General features: G+C 37.2%; 1 protein-coding gene across 1 annotated transcript in view; it reads right to left on the bottom strand.

The window, feature by feature from the left end:
- USP6NL (USP6 N-terminal like) overlaps window positions 1-23,059 on the bottom strand; it is a 92,305-nt gene that overhangs the window by 23,966 nt on the left and 45,280 nt on the right. Inside the window, exons 4-9 of the mRNA XM_072401790.1 lie at window positions 19,746-19,785; window positions 17,892-17,972; window positions 15,409-15,516; window positions 13,575-13,684; window positions 11,950-11,998; window positions 8,021-8,141 (exon numbers count right to left, since the gene is read on the bottom strand). Coding sequence (XP_072257891.1) covers window positions 8,021-8,141; window positions 11,950-11,998; window positions 13,575-13,684; window positions 15,409-15,516; window positions 17,892-17,972; window positions 19,746-19,785 — 509 coding nt within the window. The remainder of the gene's footprint in view (window positions 1-8,020; window positions 8,142-11,949; window positions 11,999-13,574; window positions 13,685-15,408; window positions 15,517-17,891; window positions 17,973-19,745; window positions 19,786-23,059) is intronic.

Below are 23,059 nucleotides of genomic sequence, written 5' to 3'. Positions count from 1 at the left end.
ATGTTTTTTTTATAAAGTACCACCGATACGAATCAATGATTCCGCTGAACTGGCAGATTTATTAAGAAGGCAGGAAGAGAAAGCACAGTAAAGGATGTCTGCAATGGCTTTTCTATGTAGGACTACCAGCAATTAAAGCAAAGTCTTTAGTTTGCCCAAATGCTAGTTTTAACCCACAGTAGCTAGCAGACAGGTTTAGGGGCCAATTGCAGACACAATATTGTTGATTTTTCTGACTAGTAAAATGTCAAAGCTAGGATCTATAGTTTCCTTTAAAACCATCTTAAAAGGAGCCAGGACAGATATAGCACAAGATAGTATTTTAAGGAACTAAACATTTAATGAATATCCTAACTAGTACTTTGCACCTTAAAGTAAGCTGAATAGATAAATGTATGGGAGATGACATATTACTTCTTCGGAAATTTGCAGCGTTTGGAGCTATTCTTCTAATCCTAGCTTTACCACCTAGTGCATTACTAACCCAGATGTAGGAGGATTATGGTGACATATATGTTGTTCCTGGTCAATGACTCAATGGGCCTGATTTACTAAAGCTCTCCAAGGCTGGAGAGTATACACTTTCATTAGTAAAGCTGGTAGATCCAGCAAACATGGAATGGATCTGGTCCCAAATTCAAAACAATTGCTAACAAATAGCAAAATGACTTTCAAGAAATTCATTCCAGGTTTGCTGGATCACCCAGCTTCACAATTAAAAGTGTATCCTCTACATTCTTGGAGAGCTTTAATACATTGAGTCGAGAAGCTAGTCTCAGGAGAACATCTTGAAAAATTAGTCCAGATTGGCACACTCATTTTTTTTTATCCTCATGAGTTTCCTATGCTTGTTCCCTCTACACATCAGTTAACAGTTAGGATTCTTCTCCCTTCTCTTGAAAAGAGGTTGGGAGACAACATAAAAAGCAAAACTGCTCTTCCAAAAAGAATTGCAATATATCATGATATAGATGAAATTATATAGCTATCTGTTGAGCAGAGATGATACAATAACACAAATGTAATTAGCAAAAAAAAAAAAACAAAGCTTGTTAGAGCCCTTATCAATAGAGTTTATTAAAAAAAAAAAAAAAACACACACAGCTAGTTAGCAAAGCAATATGTATGCGTCACATTTTCAGCAACTCTGAACGAATTCCCGGAGAGGCTGCTCTGCTCGCTCCGTTTTCCGCCGATAGCTGATTAGAGCCGGACAGAGGTAGGAGTGCACAGCACAGCTATGAGGAGATCAGGAAACAGGCTGTCCCTCCCCCTCTCAAAGCTGTGCCAAGTGTTTTGGAAAGAAAAAAAAAAAGTAACATCGTGCCAATATTCCCCAGTGGCTCACAGGACCCGATCCAGAGCTGCACTTGGAAATGGAATACCAGAGGCAGAGCTGCCCCAAAGATCCACACGACGAAGACGGCGGAACGCTGACCCCTCACAGAGGGAGAGAGGCCGTTCTCCAGACGTTCCTGATAACCACCAAGAGGACATCCAGACACCACCAGCCAGTGACCAGCTGAGTGAGGAGCTGCCAACCTGCACCATCTGCTTGGGTGAGTTTATCATAGGTGACCTCATTACTAAACTAAGATGCTCCCATGTATTCCACAGTGCTTGCATCCTGCCATGGTTAGAGCAAAGACCTACCTGTCCAAACTGCAGGGAAATTGTTATTCGAACCATTCCTTCACAGGGTGAAGACACTGATGGTATGCGTCAAGTTTCTATATGGGTTGATGAACTTCAAGCAGACATACAAATCACGGTCCCTGAAGAGGTCTTAACTCCGTGGACAAGGGTCACTGCCACCATCAATGAACAGAGAGAGGTTGTTGTGAACTTTTTAGCTTTTACTTTTTAGATTCTGCAGCCAACAACCAGCAGTATAAGACTCAATGGGTGCTGGATTGATCTTCGTAGGATCTCAAATGTCTATCTGAACATCGCTGGACTTTGCACAAGTAAATTTAATTATTTCTAGGGCACATTTAACTCCTTCAGGGGTCAGGTTTTACCAAAATACAAGGACAGACGTCTAGACATACACCAGCTGGTAGATATGTACGCTAGTGAAATCTACACAAACAGAAAAATTAGCCTAGAGTAGGTCACACACACACACACTCCCACACCTATTCACTAGATGAGGCCTACAACCAACATACATCCAACACTAGAAAACCGATGACAAGCATCGAGTAGGTTAGCTTAGTGTAGTTTAGTGTAGGTCCTGCCCTGAAAGAGTCTACCTTGTCGTGGTGGGCAGGCTTGTAATCGATTGGCCAAAATCGTGCCACAGATTAAAATGCAGAACTATTTCTGTTTCATTTTTTGGCCAGTTGATTAAACTAAAAGACTCTTGATCAGTGATTACACTACACATACAATTGAAAAGATATAAAAATACATAGCCAAGAACCAAATGGAGTTTAAAGAATACTCAAAATGAGTGCATTTCTTGAAAAGAACATAAACAATTTTTTACAAATCATTATATAATAAATTGACTGGAGCAGGATGATATCTCCTAAACCGTATGTCATAGTGACTTGAAATTTTTAGGATGAACAAGGGATGCTCATAGCTAATAGTATTCACAATTTCAGCCCCCAGGTGATAAAAATGTAAAGATATGGGAATCACAATTGTAAAAACTTGTGAAAATATAACATTGGGGTTGCTGTTTCAAAAGCAAATGCACCTAGGTGACCTTAAATAAAAATGCAAATTGGAGACCCGCGAGGCCACTTACATAGCAAGGAGCATGGGGGTGGGGCCCCTAAATTGATACCTGTCACAAATCTATCACAAATCTGCCCATCAAAATCAAATATCGGCTTAGGAACTGGTAGGGTATAGTCATGTGTAATAGAGCATCGTGTTTTGATGGTCATTGTTTTAGGTTGTAATGATGCCATGGTGATGAATGTTTGGGGGGTGTTAGCCACAAGTGTTTCCCACTTGCACCTAAAATTTTTTACCTGCACCTCTTTATTATGGAAAAAAATAGGGTTCAAGGAAGGGAAGAAGTGGGTTATGTTTGACAGGGCAGCATGTTTTGATGGGCAGATGTTCTAGTGATGCCATGCTAATGAAATTTTAGAGAGGTGGGTTATACAAGTGTCCCACACGTGCACCTACATTTTCTGTTTCCTGCACTCCCCCATTCCAGATAAATTGCGGTCCAAAGAACAGAAGCAGATAGTGAAGTGCAGTGTTAGAATTATAGTTTTGTGAAAGGTAGGCAAAAAACTTAGGGGCCCCACCCCAATGCTTCTTGCTATGTAAGTGGCCCCTGGGGATCCTTAATGTGAACTTTCAATTTTGGGCTCCTAGGTGCCCTTTCTTATGAAACAGCAGCAACCCAGATATTCAATTTCCACAAGTTTTTAAATATGGTATATCCGTACCCTGATATTCCCTAAAGAAATTTTGGTTATTAGTAGCTATAAAAGAGTCCCCTGTGTACCAACAATTTAGGAGATATGAAGGTTTGATCACATTGAGTTTGTTAGGCTGCAGAATTTGGCAAGAAGACTCCACACGTACAGCTATCACGAGGCAGGTGGATACATTTCACAGGCAGTTTTTTTTTTTTTTGCCTATAGAATATGGACAGTGATGAAAGTTGTTTTTTTTTTTTTGGGGGGGGGGGGGGTGTCTGCCCTTCTATGTTGTGTAAAGGTGGTAAAGACTTCAGAGTAAATCTGCCGGCTCCTGGGATATTTGTGTCATATATTCCAGGTGGCTGTGGGCTGCTCCTTTTGCGCATGCCCAACAGCGGAACAGCGGGAACGCATAATCAGGGGCTTTCCTATAATGTAAGAAACATGCTCAATCCCACGCATGCCCAATGAGATCAGCACATGATGGAACTGTGAGCATCGGAAAGAAGAGGGAATGTGAGCAAGCTTGGGACTAACTGGGCTCAGTTCATGGACAGACAAAAGTTTTGCATTATCCAGATATAGCGCTAGAAGGCAACATCTGATGTTGGGCTATATTCACAATGGCAGTAAGGCTGCATTAGCGGATGACTAGCAGTTGCTAAGAAGTGACTCAGGAGGGGTAAATGGCCCAGTTTTTTTTACTGCTAATGTCAACTAAGCCTAACTTGTTACACCACCTTGATCACAATAAATATTGCTGCATTTCCCCTTCCTCTCGCCAGGAACCACTGCTGCTTAAAATACTGCTAGCTGTGAAAAAAGCTGAGCACTTACCACCTGTTACCAATCCCAGGTGCCTAGCAGTTACCAGTAGTCACTCAGGAACAATAAATGGCCCAATTTTTCGCTGGTAATGTGAACTAAGCCTCACGTGTTACACCACATTGATCACACGTTTACACTACTACAAGGCATTACACTATAAAAAAAATAGAACACTAGGAAGTTGGGTCACATTACACAGCACTGGGACAGTTGGGGCATAATAGAATGGAAAAATTGGGACATACTAACAGGGCAGGCTTCAGAAAGCTGGAACAAAATATAGGGAATAGGTAGAACAGTCACACAATAAAAGGAGTTACTATTATAGGGGATATTATAGGGAATAGGGGATACCTATGGCATAGACTACTAGGAACACTAAATTTGCTGTGTCTTGGACTGCCCCCTTTTTGACCACCTGCCTACAGCTTCCCCTACCCAGCTGAAAATTTTTCTGAGGAGAATGCTGACATATATCCAGAAAATGTCAGCACTCAATTGTATGATATCTGGAAATAACAAATATACGCTAATCCCAACCAATCATATTGTTTCATGACCATTGCTAGCTCACTTTGCCCAAACCTCCTTGTTACATTATAATATGAAAAATAAACGTGCAATTGTGAGTATGATATTTTATTTTGTATATTACCAGCTTCTTTTTCTCATGACTCAACTTTCTTCTAATCAGGTCACTCCAACAAGCATGAGAAGGAGGACACAAGATGATTAATTCTTAAATAACTTTCTAGTGGAATAATCAGAATGCCTCACCATTCCTGCTAATAAAAGTTATATAAAAACAATTCCACAGAAAATAAACACATATCTACATATGTCCACTATGAACATAAAGTATATATATTATATATAGGGGTGAGATGAAAGACAGTAGGATTCTGATAATAAACATATATCTGAATTCATTATACACTATCAACTCAGTTATATTAAATTAAAGCTGACAACATTTCTTCACATACAGTTAGGTCCATAAATATTTGGACAGAGAACTTTTTTTCTAATTTAGGTTCTGTACATTACCACAATTAATTTTAAATGAAACAACTCAGATGCAGTTGAAATGCAGACTTTCAGCTTTAATTCAGTGGGTTGAACAAAAAAAAAAAAAGATTGCATAAAAATGTGAGAAACTAACGTTTTTTTTTTTTTTTTTTTTTTTTTTTTTTACACAAATCACTTAATTTCAGGGGCTCAAAAGTAATTGGACAATTGACTCAAAGGCTATTTCATGGGCTGGTGTGGGCAATTCCTTCGTTATGTCATTATCAATTAAGCAGATAAAAGGCCTGGAGTTGATTTGGAGGGGGGGTTGCGTGTGTGTGCACGCTTGTATGTGGAAGACTTTGCTGCGACAACATGCGGTCAAACGAGCTCTCCATGCAGGTGAAACAAGCCATCCTTAAGCTGCAAAAACAGAAAAAACCTATCCGAGAAATTGCTACAATATTAGGAGTGGCACAATCTACAGTTTGGTATATCATGAGAAAGAAACAAAGCACTGGTAAACTCAGCAATGCCAAAAGACCTGGACATCCACGGAAGACAACAGTGGTGGATAATCGCAGAATAATTTCCATAGTGAGGGAGGTAGGCATATCAATATCCAAGTCTACCATAAGGAGAAGACTGCATGAAAGTAAATATAGAGGGTCCACTGCAAGGTGCAAGCCACTCATAAAACTCAGGAATAGAAAGGCTAGATTGGACTTTGCTCAAAAAAATCTAAAAAAGCCAGCACAGTTCTAGAAAAACATTCTTTCGACAGATGAAACCAAGATCAACCTGAAGGCGTGGAACAGCTCATGATCCAAAGCATACCACAACATCTGTAAAACATGGCGGTGTGGATGGATGGATTTATTATGCCGAGTCCAGACGTGTTCCGCTTATGCTGCTGTCAACGGACGCTGAAAAGGCTTTTGATCAGGTAGATTGGCTCTATATGGACTGTACTTTATTACACATAGGCCTGGGCCCAAGGATGTTATCATGGATGCGGGCTATTTACTCTGAGCCCACGGCTAGGGTCAGGGTGAATGGACTGCTCTCCGATTCCCTGCCCATTTCTAATGGCACAAGACAGGGCTATCCTCTATCTCCTTTAATTTTCATCTTATCCCTGGAACCGCTCCTGCATATGATTCGTGCCTCCTCTACTGTCTCAGGCCTAGACATGGGAGGTTCGGTCCAGAAAGTAGCGGCTTATGCCGATGATTTATTGTTGGCCATAACCAACCCTGTCGTTTCTTTGCCTAACCTCCTGACAATCCTGAATTAATTTAACACCCTATCCAACTTTAAAATTAATTATTCCAAATCAGCAGCTTTAGATAGAACACTTCCGACTGGAGCCCGCTCCCATCTCCAACAATCGTTTGCTTTCCGATAGGAACCCCATGCGATTAAGTACCTAGGCACGAAAATCCCCAAAACACTCTCGGAGCTATTTGACAGGAACTTTCTCCAGCTGCTTTCCACAGTGAACTCTGATCTGGACAAGTGGGATAAACTGACTTTTTTTTGGATGGGGCGCATAAATGTTATCAAAATGAATATTCTCCCTCGGTTTTTATACCTTTTTCAAATGCTGCCCATTAAAATTCCTGGGTCCTCTTTTAGGAACCTCACCTTCAAACTTTTTCGCTTTATTTGGCGAAATAAAGCTCCAAGGCTTTGCAGATTCTTACTCATGAGGTCCAAATTAGAAGGGGGTCCGGAAGTCCCGAACCTGTTTCACTACTATTTGTCGGCCCACCTGACACAGGTACTAGATTGGTGCCGAAACGGGAAGCTTAAGCAATGGATACTGTTGGAGCAGTGTTTCTGCCCAACACCTCTGCGCCTTCTTCCTTGGCTGCCAATCTCGGCCTTCTCGGGTCTTAAGTTTCATCTTACAGTGGGATATACATGGGAGTTGGCTGTAAGAAACTTCCACCGTTTGCATCTTTCACCCTCCCCGTCAACTTTTTTTCCGGTGCTGGGCAACCCCTCTTTCCCCCCTGGGATGGAAGACGGGAGGTTTAAGGAATTAGCCTTAATTAGGTTTAAGGAATACAGAGACCTTGGTTCCTCTAATTGAATTCTATGTTTGGTTCTCATACTTACATTTTTTCCCTTTGGGAGCGACCCCCCTACTTGGTGCACTTTTCCTTCTACTCTTCCCCCTGTCCCTTTTGCTTTGTGTCCCCCCCCCACATACACACACACCTTTTGTTCTATTATTTAATTACAGTTTTTTTTTTTGTTTTTTTTACTAGCACTTTTATAATTTGTTTTAAGTTATTGTTGTAACAAGTGTGCACTAATATGGTTAAATATACTTAACTGGTTGTTATGTTAGTATATGCCTGTTTATTTGATTTAATTCCAATCCTGTGATATCTTGCTGTGCACTTTTTTTTTACCACCCGGCTACAGTTTCCCCCCACCCGGCTGAAAAAAATTTCTGGGGAGAATACTGCCAATATTAAATTCTTTTGAGCCATTCATCTACATTTCCATAGGCAAAAAGTCGAGATAATCATATAGCATTAGGCTGGATATTTACAGCATTATCAAACAACATTTTCACTACTGGTCATACGGACTGTCCCAAATCAGCTAGGAAACTAGGTCAATTAAAATTTAGAGAAAATTCCAGAGAATGGATCCTTGACTTCCATGGGAACTAAACGAATATAAGGAAAATAGGCAGATTTTTTTTTTATGAATTACTATACAAATCTGTTCATGTAAAAAAGCATTGGAAAAGCACATTATGAAAGTTCATTTACCATGCATTGCATGTCTAGAGTCCGAGAAAAGCCTCACAAGAGCCCAAAATGCATCTTCTTCATTCATATACATAAGGAGCAAAGCAGTTATCTGGCTCATCCCTTGACAGTAACCAACCTCCTGCACAAAGACATAAATCATCGTAAGAGACATGAAGAGTCTGCATGAAATAACAGTATGTACCACCTTAAAGAAATGTAAATTTACACAACTACTGCTAATCAAAACCAATAATTTTATACATGGACATGTTCAAATTTACTACATTTAACTAAACATTTATGTTATTTGTTTTGCTTTTGACAATAATAAGAACAAAGACATGAACTAGCAATAGGATTTGACAACTAAAAATTGTAGAAATAAAAAGCAAATATACATATTCTATACAGTTCATTAGGATTTAAAATTGACGATGGATGGAGCGAGATGTTGGCTCAGAATTGAAATATTATATAATAATCAGGGGCCACACCATTTCTTAGCTTTTCTGTGCCCCCTTCCCAAACAAAGATATTATAATGCAGTATGATCAGTGGGGAGAGAAGAATGCTTTGGATTGTGACATGAAAGGAATTTTCTCATTCAGACTTGTTAAATATTAAACTGTCCACATTAAAAAAATACTGTCTGGCTTCCCATTGTTTTCTTTTTCTTGTAAGCCCCCGATAGCATGTTTCCTAAATAGAATATCATACTAAATGAACTATGATCAGGTAAGGTAAGCTCCCCCACAACCACCCCCCACACCCTTCATTTATTGCCGCCATCACTGAGTTTTCCAGTATAAATACCAATATTTTAGTTTATGGTTTTTTTTTTTTTGGTTTTTTTTTATTCTGTAACAAGCCTTTTATATTCAAAAAGAAAGAAGAGAGGCTTTTTTGGCATATTTAAATACAGTTTACTTATAATGTGATATTGCTACAGAGTTTTTTTTACACATTTTTTAACCCTTTCAGGGAATGAGTAAAAGGTTTTTTGTACCCCTGTACTCGTTCCCTGAAAGGGTTAAAAGTAAATTTTTCATAAACGCTTATGTAAAATGGCGGCAATTCGCGGTACACCGCGTCATAGGCGTTTATAAAAGTTTTTTAGCATTTTAAAGTTTAGCTTTAAAACGCTTGTAAAAGTGCAAAAAAAACGCATATAAACGTGGTAGGAACGTTTATATGCGTTTTTAAAACCGTTCATGTAGACCCAGCCCTACTGGAGTGTCCTGCTATTTTTAACAGCTCTCTCCTCCAATCCATTTCCCTTCTAATCAATATCACTCGAACTCTCTAAATGTGAGTATATAAAACATCTTACTCAATACCCCCATCTATTGAAGCATATAAAAATACCACCTTTTTTCTTTGAAATCTCAATCCACAGTTATTCTGTTATACTACCTGGATAGAACTCATCCCTAATCATCACCACTTTGCTGGACTAAACATTTCTGTAAATGCGTTTAAACATAATTAAAAATAAAAATAAAAATAATGTATATAGTTCCTAAGTACGTTAGAACGCATTCATTTATACGTTATATAGAAAAGAAACTAACATTGGTATTAGAACTAACTATTTAAGACTTTCAAACACATTTTTTCCGGAGAAACCCTTTTAAATCCAAGATAATTTTCTGCCTTTCTTTCCCCTGGAGGAGTCCCTGTTGTCTTCCTTTCTCTAAAAAACTGGTGCGTCTTATGGTCCAGTGCGTCTTATGGTCCGAAAAATACGGTAATTTAGTTCTGTTATCCAAGTCTCTGCCCTCCCCTGAGGAAGCCAATAAGGCGAAACACGTCAGAAATGAGACTTACTAATTTGAAACACAATGGATAGTCTTTATGAAAGTTTTTAATGTAATCCTCACTATGTAGCAATATCACAATTTAAGTAATCTGTATTTGAAAATGCCAAAAAAGCCTCTCATATAAACTGAAAAATATATAATCAACTTTTCCCCTTTCTCTTCTTTTCTTCAATTTCCCAGTAATATTCATCTAACCACTTTAAACAATGGTTTACCTACCCATCCCTAAATTCTTGTATACTACATTTTGGGACATTGTAAACTCATGCAGGCACTGTAGACATGCAGCCTTTCAGGCACTGCCAAGATTAGAGAGTTAACAAGGCTGGTTTTGACACTATGCAGAAATTTTGCCAAGTGATTTATTGCATACACTTAAATACCATCTGGTTGTACAGAGATCTAGCATGTGTAGTGTTCCCCTGAGCAGCATGAATTCTCTGTGCATTGTGACCAACATGATAATTACACACAGATGTTCCTGTACAAGATATGGCAAGACTACTGATACTTGTTCAGAAGAAGGGACCTGCAAGGCCTTAGAAAGCCAGGTAGAGTCATCTACATATAGTGGATTCATGTTGTGCTATTAGAAAAATTATCAGAACCTTCCACCCCAGCCACCTGTTCGTTTTATTCAATATGAGAGCAGATTTTCCAGCAAGCACCTTCTGTGGTTTAGGTATAATTTAATGCAGGTGAACAGGGCTATCAATCATGGAGCACAATTAGGATTATTAAAATTGTGCAATATTCAAATAAAATAAAACAAACAGGATCATATAACAGTTAATTTTAGGAGAAAGTCTGAGGTTCCTTTGTTACATAGTGACTACAAACTAGTAATATTTCTCCTGTAAACTGGAGCCTAGTAAATTGCACAATGCAATAGTTTTACTTTTTTACTCGTAGCACTAGTTTACTTACTTAGCACTAGTGAGATACCTGCTCTGTAGTTCCCACAACTGATAACCCCCTTCTGTTCTCTTTCCTCATGATACTAGGGTACTTCTATTTATTTTTCATTCCTGCATTATATTTAACTTAATAGTCAGTTTTTAAGATCATGTATTGAAAGCAAAGAAAAAAAAGGCAGACCGGAGCAGGATGTCAGGTTGTGTGTTTTTTCCCAGTATGCAGTGGACAGAACATTGGAGGATAGGTGCTGCATTGTACAACACCAGGATACTGTAAATAATTAGTCAGGGGAAAAGAGAGGTAGGCAAAAAGGGATTAGTATATCTGTATTTGATGTTCAAATAGAAGCCAAATAAAGGATTTCATTAATAGAACTTCTTGAAAGGAAATTGCATTCATCAGAGAGTAAACTGAGATATGTGGTGAATGACTAGGGGGTTATAAGGTATGATGAAGTTATTGATACTAATATATATGCCCCATTTGAATTCAGAAAAATGTATTTGTGAGGTTCTAAGTTCTTAATAATAAGGGGTGGATGAAAGTAATGGGCTGAAATAAACAGCCAAATAAAGCCATGTTTGTTTCCATTCTACTAGAATAATTGTGAGAACAGCCAGATCAACATGCTTCAGATATATATGCCCACTTATGTTAAAGTTTACGAATCTGTAATGGCGATGTGGTCTTGTTCCCTCTGTGGTCAACTGCTTTAAGATTGGTCTTGCATGCTATTGGGACTGAATGGATGAGGGAGAGATGCTTTTTATGTGTATGAACAATTTTAAGTACAAATCTATACTTGGTTTGAAAAGGTTGTTAAAATTAGGTATTTTTATTAGTATGTAGTAAATGTATTTTTCTTTTGTTCGTAGAAAACATTTTTTTAAAGGATTGTATTGTCTTGTTTAAGTCTCCTGAAGAAGCGGACTGTTGAAAGCTGCAAAACGAGTTGAAAACCATCTTTTTCAAGACAAGGAGTTGTAAATAGTTGTATATATACATATGTATGTGTGTTGAATAAATGCCTTGTTTTATAGTAATTTGGAATGTGAGGCATTAATGCCTAAAAACTTGAGCCTGACAATTTCTTTATTGGGCATCAATTTGAAGTAAAAATCTGTCTAATCTGCAACAGATGGCAGATTTTCCCAGGATTACTGATACACAAATTGCAAATGCAACATAAACTTTAACAATACCACTTACCGTGTTGTACAATGAATAAGCAGCTAATACATGGAACAAAGCCTGCTGTCTGTAAAAAAAAAAAAAAAAATGAATACAGAGGGAGAGATAAGTTTTAGATCCTTCATTAAAATACTCTAAACTAGACTTGACAAGACTTATTTTGAATAGCCACTTTCACAACTAATAAACAAGCTAACAAGAGGCAGAAAGAAGAAAAACTATGTAAAATCAATAGAAGTACTGAGTGTCCCGTTCAATAGTGCTTAGCCCAAATAATGACAAATATCATACAGAAACACACATTTATATGGTACTATCACTAGCTATTACATTCCCTTTTAAAGAATAGGGAAGAAAGGCACAAATCAACAAAGGATTCTGAATATTAAAGTATCAAGATATATTGAACATTAAAGAGCACCTATACTCAGAATTTTCACTTTACATAAAAGGGTAGAGAACCCTTTTATGTAGGGTAAAAATTCTGTTTTTTTTTTGTTTTTTTTTTGGGGCAAAACCTTTTTTTAAAAAAATTAATAAAAAGGGGGCGGGGAGTGCAGCACCACACACTAATTCGCATGCACAGCGAGATCAGCAAATTTTTATTTCATCCTACATCACTCGACCTAGATCAGGTGACATAGGATGAAGAACTAGGAAGAGATGACGAAGATGGCAGCGCCCGGAGTGGGACAAATTTCAGGATGCCAGACGCAGGACCAGATGCCAGACACCCCCAAAGTGATAAGTCTGCCCTGTAGTACTGAAGCTAAGGGTGTTTTTTAGTTTTTTTTTTTTTGAGTATAGTTCCTCTATGTTCCTCGATGTCCAATGTCAATGGAAATTAGCCACTTGGTTATATTTTTTTTTTGTGTAGGTTTTCTCAACATCCGTACCCCAATTGTTCAACTTCCCAAGGACTAAGGGAACAAGCCATTCCAGAACTGTGTTGCAACTACAGACACCTTATACAGTTCTCTGGCTACTAGGTTGATCATTTGGTTTCTATAATTGTGCGTTGACAATTGTTGGCTATTATGAAGCTTAAATTCACAAGCTGCACAAGTAGTTAAGGTAAACTTGCACCTGGCAAAGGAGGTTGTTTTTTTTTTTTTTATAGTTTTCTGCTCTACTCATCGGTGAAAATAGTAATGTTTACAGAGGTAAGAAGTTAACAGACACATTTGTCTATAGTCACCCAAAGACTTCTAAGTGCCTGGATAACGGGCAATGCAATAGTTTGATTTAGGAGTGACCTGATGCTCCAGATTTGGTTATATAAGTGCCTTAACTACTAAATGAAGATGTGATAACGTCTAGATAGCTTTAGGAAACCTACAAAATCAACTTATTGACTAATAAGCTATGTGGTCTCCTACAGCACTCTATCTACCATAAGACATCATCAGCTGAGCAGCCAGCGTTCATTGCACATGTAAAATAAACCTTATGTTGTTTTACAACAAAGCTATGCAATAATGTATTAAAGCAAAAAAGTAGTACTTTTGTCTTTCTGTTGTAATATTCTGTTAAAACCACCCAGATTGCACAAATATACAGAATATGATGTGAAATGGGACATTCAATTGCTGTCTCTAACACTGAGAGAAAAAGAAACACAAACTTATGAAGCCATTCCTTACTTTACTCCATATCGATCTCGGAACATAATGTGATCTCGGAACGTTCGGTTAACATCCAGGTCTATCTGTCTGATGTCAGGTGACAGGCGCCTTGCTTTTAATTTCAGAACCTGTGTAGAAATGATGCAATACACAAGGCATTTATTTCATCAGAAATTAAGCAGTTGGTCAGAATATAGGTTTATTGTACTGAATATAACGTTACAGAGCTTTGCAAAAGAATTAAGATCCTTGTCAACTCTTCTATGTAACCAAATAAGTCCTGCACTATTTTTGTAAAATGTAATACTTGAATACTTTCATAAGGAAGTTCTCTCTATCCAATGTTCTTTCGCAAAGAAAACAGACATTCAAGATGCTGAGGTATCCTGTTCACTACTGCTCACCATTACAACACCTTAAATGACAATGGGACAGAGCTATCTAGAAAATTGAAAAAAAAACCCTGATATATTACAAAGTTGTCCTGCAGTTCATTACAGGTTCTGGACAATCATCTTCAAAAGAGGTCAGTCATGGCGGTCTATTTAATTTTACTCAGTTTAAACATCCCTTAATTAAATCTAATACAAGCTTAACGGTCTCAATCAAAGCTACATCAAAGGAAAAGTCAGTCATGGTCATTGCTTCACAAAATTGGCATTACTATGACACATCTACACACTGATTGTATAAGGATCAGTGTTCTCTTTCAAAAAGTCAGCACTTGCTACCTTAGCTACACTTTCAAAATGTGACGTGTAATATTTCCAACATGAAACATGCAAATCTGTATTCGCCTTTACCCATTTAAAAATGGGAAATAGACCTTGGGAGATGGTCCTTGTAGCTTCCATTTTGAAGACTGAAAGGAAATATGAACCTCTCTTGTGAGAAATTATATCAATGTTGCACATTTAGATCACTCTTGCTCATACTTAACTCCTGACAAATTGTGAAATATGTCCCTTATTTTCCCATTCTGTTTTCATGGTTGCCAGTCCCCTATGTAGCTTGTCTGGTGGATGTCCCCTATTTATATCCCCAAGAATCAATAGGAAGGTCTTTTAAAAAGTCTTGTAAGTGTAACCAAATATGTACATACCTTGATCTTTGTTGTCTACTTTGCCATTGCCAGTACTACTAAACAGACTATTGCAAGGACTTGGAATTTCTCTACTTTTATTTTCCAGAAGAAAATTATGGAAAGTTACGGTCATCCTCCTCAGAAGACAACCATGCACTGACCATAAAGATTCATTGGATCCTAATTCCTCTCTCCTACACATGTAATCTCCTCATTGGCCTACCATTTGTATGCTTTATACCTAACCCAGTAGCCTGACTGTTAATTTATCGGCCGTAACACTCCTCTTTGTTCTCCCAGCTACTATTCCAAGCACCCCCCTCCCCTTAAACCCTAAAATAGTGCTTAAAACAGCCTTTATATCTCTCTGTATTCACCATTCATTTCAGAATGATCTATATATATTGTAATATGTGATTTGTCTTTCTTATTTATTTATTTTAATATTGTAAGCACTTTTGTTAGACCTGGCTATTTAACCAGAACCAGTTTACTTTTGTAGTATTCCCTATGTACTGTGACATGTAATCCCTATTAGTTTGTATTTTTTTTTCAGGAAGAGTAATTTCTCTAGCACAGTCTTCACTCGTTTTGCATGTCATAGCCCTTGGCTCTATTAGAGGTGTCTAATTACTGTCTATACTTGCCCAGCACCTTTGTCTATACAAATTGCTCTATATAGCCTTTAGTGTAGCAGCCATAAGAGAACATCCTGGAATGCAATGTTAGATGTACTGAAAATGTGACTAAATCAAGCAATTGTTTTACCAGATAAAGGTCTTTCCTCTCCTCTTTCAGTTTAGGTACATCTAGGATCAGTGACCAAACTTGACCCCTAAGCTGAAGGGGAATGCCTTTGTAAATTCTTCTGTGCAGCTGAACAAATAAACAAACAGACAAAAAATAATTAGCTAATTTAGATAACACACAAACAGAAAAATATTCATATTCCATAAAAAAAAATTAAGGTGGTCCTAAACAACAGACAATTGCCATTTGGTGTGGCTAATTCTGGCCAGACTGAATAACAATACTAATGTATACAGCTTTTAGCAGTCACTTCTGCCTATAGCTGATCGATGTTGGCAGAAACATGATATGAGGGATCTACTGACTTTCCAGGATCCCACTAGGGGGTTGAATGGCCCCACTGGCAGCAAGGCAAAGATACTGGATAAGTTAAGTTATCCCTTTCCTCTAACAACCTCTGTAAAACCTTTCTTTTTTAGTTTTTTTTCCCGTACAGTGGCCAAGGTCTAGGCCCTCAGTTAAGTTTTAGTTGCAGTATTTGTTTTTTTTTTCCCATTACAGAAATTATCTGCCCTATTTGTACGGATGTCCATTGTTCTCAAAAACAGGAGGTGAAATCTAAAATTCTAGATATGTGCCCCGGAAAAAAAAAAAGTTAGTTGAGACACCTGTTCCTGGCACAACTTTCTCTTTAGGAGATTTCCTGTAACTTCCTGTGGTGTGGCTAGGACAGGAAGTAAATAATAAATTTTCCCAATGGCATGCAGACATCAAACTGTAACAAAGTTTTGGCTCTGCATACATTTTAGAACAATTCCTTTCCAGTGTTCCTGCAATAGTTATAGATGTAGAACAAAATGATAAAAAAGGTGCATGTTATAACTGTTAAGACAACCTTTACTGAAGGGGTCACATAAATGCAAAGAACAAAGAAGAAAATAACCTACATTCAACAGAAGCCAATACAAGTGAACCACTGTAATTTGCTTAACAAGGAAATGATGGATGTAATGAGCCTCTTCATTTGAGCAGAACAATGTTTACGACAATAACCACCATCATAAGAAGTCTTCACATTTAATAATTTTCTTTTCAGACTGCTATATTTTAGCTCTTGATTTATAACCATCTACACCTTACTGCCACACTCTTGATTTACAGATAATGGTTTATCAAGCACAGGTTCAGACTAAAAAAGAGATACAGACGTAAAATCATCCAAAACCCTGGGGCACGTCAGCCTTTGTTATTCACAACAGAACTTCTATATAGGGAATTTAGTGCAGGCATTTCCAGCAGAGTGAGAGACGTGGGTGAAAGAGGTTATCTTCTGCATTACTTCAAGACAAGCTGTTTTCAGAAATCTAACAGGACCTAAATGTCAAGGCAGCATTAGCAATGTGTTGTGAATAAAGCGCAACTTAGGAATTCCAAGCAGCAAAACCTTCCAAAAAAGAAAAAAAAATGGAAACCAAGGGTTATCTGACACAATAAGGAAAGGAGGACAAAGATTTTTATTGGGTTTTACTAGGTATACTGAAGTAACCTGAGATAAAATTCCACTTGGCCATAGAGAACAAGTATACATGTTTAGCGAGATGTGGGTCTTGAGGTAAGAAAGCCACTCCAAACTTAAGCATTCTCAAGGTGTATTAGTAAACCCCTGCATATACAGTGACTAAAAAAAGAAGTATTCATCCACTAAATACTTTCACATGATTTCAAATTTCTCTGGATTTTCTTTGTTAAAGAATAAGAAAAAAACTATCACAATAACTGATTGTACATTAGATTATGGGCCCCTTTGAGGGAAAATTGGTGAAATGACTATGGACTTTGTAAAGCACTGTGTAATGTCTCTGGTGCTGTATAAACACTGTGTAATAATAATAATAATTGCACTTCACCAGTATAGAAGCAAAATCTCTTCACCAACAGTTTGTGCCAAACAAATTACATTTACATACTTGGGAACATTAGTCTTTAGAGTCCTCTTGTTTTTAGGGTGGAACTTTTATGAATCCTTGATCAGGCAAGGTCATTACTGGAGAAAGGGTGATGTCCCTTCTGCAATAACGTGTCTTACCTGCCTGATCGCTACGTGTTTCCGCTGACAATGACGAGCTGTGCATTGCCAATCAAGAAGGTCAAAGATCCTCTGCAGGATAAGGAAGACAAGGAAAATGGCAGCACCCAGCAATGGAACGTGGATATGTCAACATGGCTGTAGTTGTGCTTTAACAAGTCCTGATGACCAGGAAGATGTTCAGTGTTTGTTTCAGAGACTTATTTCTAGGATTCTTTCACAAATTGACATAAAGTAGTTTACATCTATTTTGGTCCCCTTCCCTTCTTTCTTCAGTCTTTTAGAAAAAGTTATGTTAAAATGATGACAAACATTTGAAACAAAAATGATCATTTCACTTGAAGAATGGAAGTTAACAAGTAACACCTAGAACAAAAATGCATTTCGGATAGGCCTGAACAAGTGAATGCATTACCTTTTCAGAGTTCTTGTACTTATCCCAGCTCTTCAGCATTTTTAGCCATTTTGAAGTCCTTTCAATTTCTAGAACTTTTTGCTGTAAATTAAAAAAATATGGATAAGCAAAACCACTACACTAGGAAAAATATGTAATCTATAGCAACCTTGGAAAAAGTGTGTGTGTGTGTGTGTGTGTGTGTTTGTGTACAGGTTCTCCCAAACATTCTAAGAGCGGCTACACTCAGAAGCACTTGGTACATAGGTTTTCATCTTCAACAAACCAACAGTGGTTTGACTAAAGTTTTGCATCAAAGCTTTAATGCAGGGATGTCAAACACAAATACACAAAGGGCCAAAATTAGAGATTTAGACAAAGTCACAGGCCAACCTTGAAATTTTATTGAAAAAATTGAGGACATTTTTCCTTCCCATTAGATATAAACTCTTTTCATATAGAAACAAAGAGGTTGTGCTTCACATTCAATCTGGACCACACTCATAATAGAGAAAGAGGCATAAAAAATGTTTTTTAATTTTATTTAAGAAAAAAATCTTATGCCTCTTTTATCTATTTGTAGCCTTCTGAGTTAAATTTCAATGGTAACCTTTTTGCGCAGGCTAACAATATTATTAACAATATTCCTCCATGAAAATCCAACTATTCCAGTCCATGCCTTGGAGTAGCAAGGAAAAGTACAGCTGAGGGGGAGTGCTGGAAATGCTATATGCAGCCAATACAGAGTTATTCATGAGTGGCCCGCTGCAGGAACTCCCTCTTCATTAAAATAGCGCCGCTACTAAAATTCCCAGCATTATTTGCGTCTAATAAAACAGTCCAATGTGGGGCCACACATAGGCAGAGGGCCCGCTGGTCTATAGACGAGAGTGATGACAGAAATTGTAGTGGCAGCGCTATTTCAATGCAGCGCCAGGCCAGCTGCAGTTCATATTTAGGATTTCTTTGGGGGCCAAAAAAAGGACGTTGCGAGCCACATTCTGACACCCCTGATTTAAAGCTTTAAAATAAAAAAAAATTTCACTCTAAACTAAAAACATGATATAGTTTAAGAAATGTAGATTATTCCCTACCCCTTCAAATAAAAATTATATAGAAAAAATTCTATAAATTATATATACCATACATACAGTCAAATATAAAAAAAATAACTTCAAAATAACATTAGAAAACAGGTACAGAAATATGACAGTTCACAGCATCCAAAAACAAGTGCAGTTATTAAAGTGTTTGTTACACACTTGGCCAACGACCATGTATAAAAGATAATTTAAGGGAAGTGACCAATCATAACTTGCTCAAAAAGATAAAATACTTGAACCTGTAAAACAGGACGAAAAAAAAAAAAAAAAAAAGACATACAATGTGCGATTCCCCCTGACCCCTTTTAAACATAACACACCACACATGAAATTATTTATATTAATCACATTTTTATTTTCATTTCTATTTATTACAGTTATGAAGGTTAACAGTGATGGCAGCATTTTGTGCCCTAGGTTTAAAAATGAATTAAAGCAGTCTCCAGTTTTTTCAAATAAAAATAAGGAGATTGGTTTATATTCGAGCATATATGCACACTAGTTTAAAGAATTAGTAGTTTAAAGTGCTTTAAAGGCTGAGATTTCCAAGTGCACTTCAAGTACATTTTTGAGAGAATAGAAAGATAAAAAGGGATATTTTTTTTACCAGGTAAATTTAGTTTAAGGATTTGTTATTTAATATCTTGATTAAATTATAGTATCAAGTACTACTGAGAAATTAGGAACATCTAATTGTAGCTAATCGCAAACAACTATAAATACTTAGAAACAAAATAGGTTCAGTTTAATAGAATAAATAAAAAAATGATACCTTCTCTATTGCGTCATCATGAAATGGTAATTCTTCTTCACTGTACAGGAAAGAATGAGGACATTTGTTAAGACAGCTAAGGGAGATGCATCACATTTCTCTTCCTGTTAGAGGCAGTATAAGAACAGGCAAATGTGTTCACCACACATTTTTGAGAGAACTGAGGAAAGCATCATCTATATGTACAATATTTATTCATACTGCAGTCATGAACACACACAGCAAGTAATTAAAAAAAAAATCCACACACCTTGAGACATAATAATGCTGTGACCTATAACAACTAATTTAAAAATAAAAATTATTCCTACAAAAAAAAAAATGAATAATAGTCCATAAGTTCTCAGCCAGAGCATAACAAATACATTTTTTGTAACATAAAAAAATACAATAAAAGAGTTAATGCTGAGACTTTCACATATTATATACAGTACTTGCAGCGGACAATGAACCAGTTAAATCAATTTAACTTGTACGCTTTCCTAGGCTGGGGAACAGAATCTAGAATTATAAGTTATTTTTATTTTAATGAGCTGAGAGAATGCAGACTTGCCAAACCGCTCTGGTTTGCAGATGGTGAAGTGACCTGGCAATTTATTTTTGTCAAAAGATGGGGTCTTGGGTTTAACATAGATTGTAATAAATTGAGACCTGGAGGACATAAGTTTGCGAGTTCTAGGTGCACTCAAGATGTAATAAATAAATCATCCAAGATTGGTATAATTATTTGAGAACGTGTCTAAGGTGGAAAATTGAAGACCAGACCCATGGTGAAACGCATTGGGTATCGAGAACCAAAAATTGTTCTTGATATGAACTGAAAAAAGGAACTTTTTGATTTCAAGATTGAGAGTTTCACTGGTGCACTAATTGTATTGTATGTAGTTACCTGAGTAGCAGCTAATTGTCATCGCTGTATTATGTGGTTTCTTGGAATCTAGCAAATGTTTTATGCCTTTAAAAGTCCCTCTTTGTCATATAATATATGTGGTATCTGAGTTAAGTCCAAGAAATAAAGGTCTACACAAATAACCAATGACCAGTACATGAAATGATTCGTTTATTATTAAACAAGTTACAAAACCAAAAACACCACCAATAGCTGGGTATATGCCATAGACCAGCGGAGAAGGACCCTGCTTGGGGGGAGGGTGCACCAGCCAAAGCAACGGACCATGTCTCCCGTACAGATCACAAGCTCGGACCAGCGATGGGAGATTGGGCAGGTACTGACATCATGATGTCACTATGGGGGAAGTTGCTTCGCCTTTTAACGACACACGTCTCCATGCGCATGCGCGGTCTGGAGCCCATAGGTTTAGTGGTCCGTAGGTCCGAAAAGGTTGGCGACCACTGTCAGACCACCTGTGGCATAACATCAATAGCATGATATTTGGATGAGTGTTGCTCACTGGATTATTCATCGCATGCACTAAAGGTGAAACATTACTAGTCAATACATAAAGAGGTAAGCTCAAGCTACAAGAAGGCCCTGCATAGGAAAGTATTTTGAGTTTGAGTAATAATTAAAGGCTACCAGTGCTTACAACTAAAATTCTTATCACTAAGCAGAGATGAAAACCTTTATTATTAATGTTTACTTTGTAAATATGTACTGCCCACATCTTTCAATGTATAACTCTAACTAGGGCCTGAATTTCAGATCCAAATCAGAACTTTGACACATTTCCCTACAGTGCCACAAATCAATGAATGCCTGCAAAATACCCAATTTTTCATATTTTATAAGCTGGGAAGGTTTACTTTAACAGAGACAGTATATATTCAGTATAGAGAAGGCCTGTCACACTACAGTGGAAGGGCAGTCAGAAAATCATCCATGGGCTGCACTTTGACAAATATAAATGCTAAGTTAAGGTTTTTCTTCTTTTTTAGCAAATGGAAAAATTCTGTACTATGGTGGTCACATTGTTTTAGCAAATTGAAGCACAACGTTTTGTTGTACATATTCTGCTTGCAGGCTTCTGTTGAACTTCCATATTCTTGTCATCACTAATGTACGAGTGCCAGAAAAGGTAAATGTGCATTGCATATAGGCACATTATAATTACACATGGGTCTCAGAGAGGCGTGTTAACTTAGTTTTCATGTTGGTCAGTGAGACATTTTTTTTTTTCTTAAGATGTAATAGAGACATAACATAAAATAAACACCACCAGCCTGGAATAACTCATTTAATTTACATCAAAATAGCCAATAAATAATATACGAGAGTGGATTAAATGTGGAGTGCAAATATTTTTATGAGTGCTTCAGGCAACATTAGAAAAATAAGAGAAAAGCGAAACAGTTTCCTGATAGCGTGGAGGTTGCAGAAGAAAATTGCCTGTCCTTAAGAGCCTGAAAAGGCCATTTTAAACACATCTGTATGCTAGCTTTCTGTAAAACATGAGGCCATTTAAGAAGGCTTTTTAGGATTTGAATTGGTTTTAATAGCCTGAAAAAATATGAATTGCTTTTTATACAGCAGTTAGGTACAAATACAGTCCCTAAGAAAGAGTACGTGCGGATGATATGGAACCTTACAGGAGCAATGTAACTGAACCAAATCATAATATTGAGCAACATTAAAGAGGAGGCCTTTCATAAATTTATATTAAAAGCTTTAATAAACATTCACACAAATGTACATACAAAAATGGGCTGGTTTAAAACACATTGAAATATAATAGGTGGCCCAATTTGATTAAATCAGAAAATAAGATAAAGGTAGCTATATGGCAGTCTAAACACTAACCAAATCCTGTTACCCAAACAAATTTCTTTATCTTCCCTGACACTCAGTTGGGGTGTTCCAGCAACAGTGAAAATCCCTGTAAACTAGAAAGCAGTGAGTTTAAACTTGACAAGTTTGCACTGACAAAGACAATACCTACCTATACAATACCTACAATGCTACCTACATGAGAGTGGCAACTTTGCTTTAAAATCAGCAGTGAAGCATTGTTACCATTCCATTACTCCATTCCATTACATGCTCCAAAAATAGGTTGAGACTGGCTAAAAATAGATAATATATAAATAAATTCTGCAGATCATATTTTCTTTTAATGGATGGCAATAGTCTTACTTTATCAGTTATAACTGCGGTATCTATCTTATGGACAGGATGATGTTACAATTATAAAGAATTTTAGTACAGCCTCTTTCTGAACTGAATAAATAAAAAGACCATACCAGTGTCTAATAACACAACATATTGCCCCATCACCGGTAACATGGTCAATTGGCAATACAGATGCTAAGGCAGAATAATAATCAGATGCAAAGGCAGAATAATAATCAGATGCAAA

This window comes from Pyxicephalus adspersus, chromosome 2, assembly GCF_032062135.1.
Source record: "Pyxicephalus adspersus chromosome 2, UCB_Pads_2.0, whole genome shotgun sequence".
Lineage (NCBI taxonomy): Eukaryota > Metazoa > Chordata > Amphibia > Anura > Pyxicephalidae > Pyxicephalus > Pyxicephalus adspersus.
The sequence above is the reverse complement of the archived record's forward strand: the minus strand, read 5'-3'. Positions and strand labels throughout refer to the sequence as shown.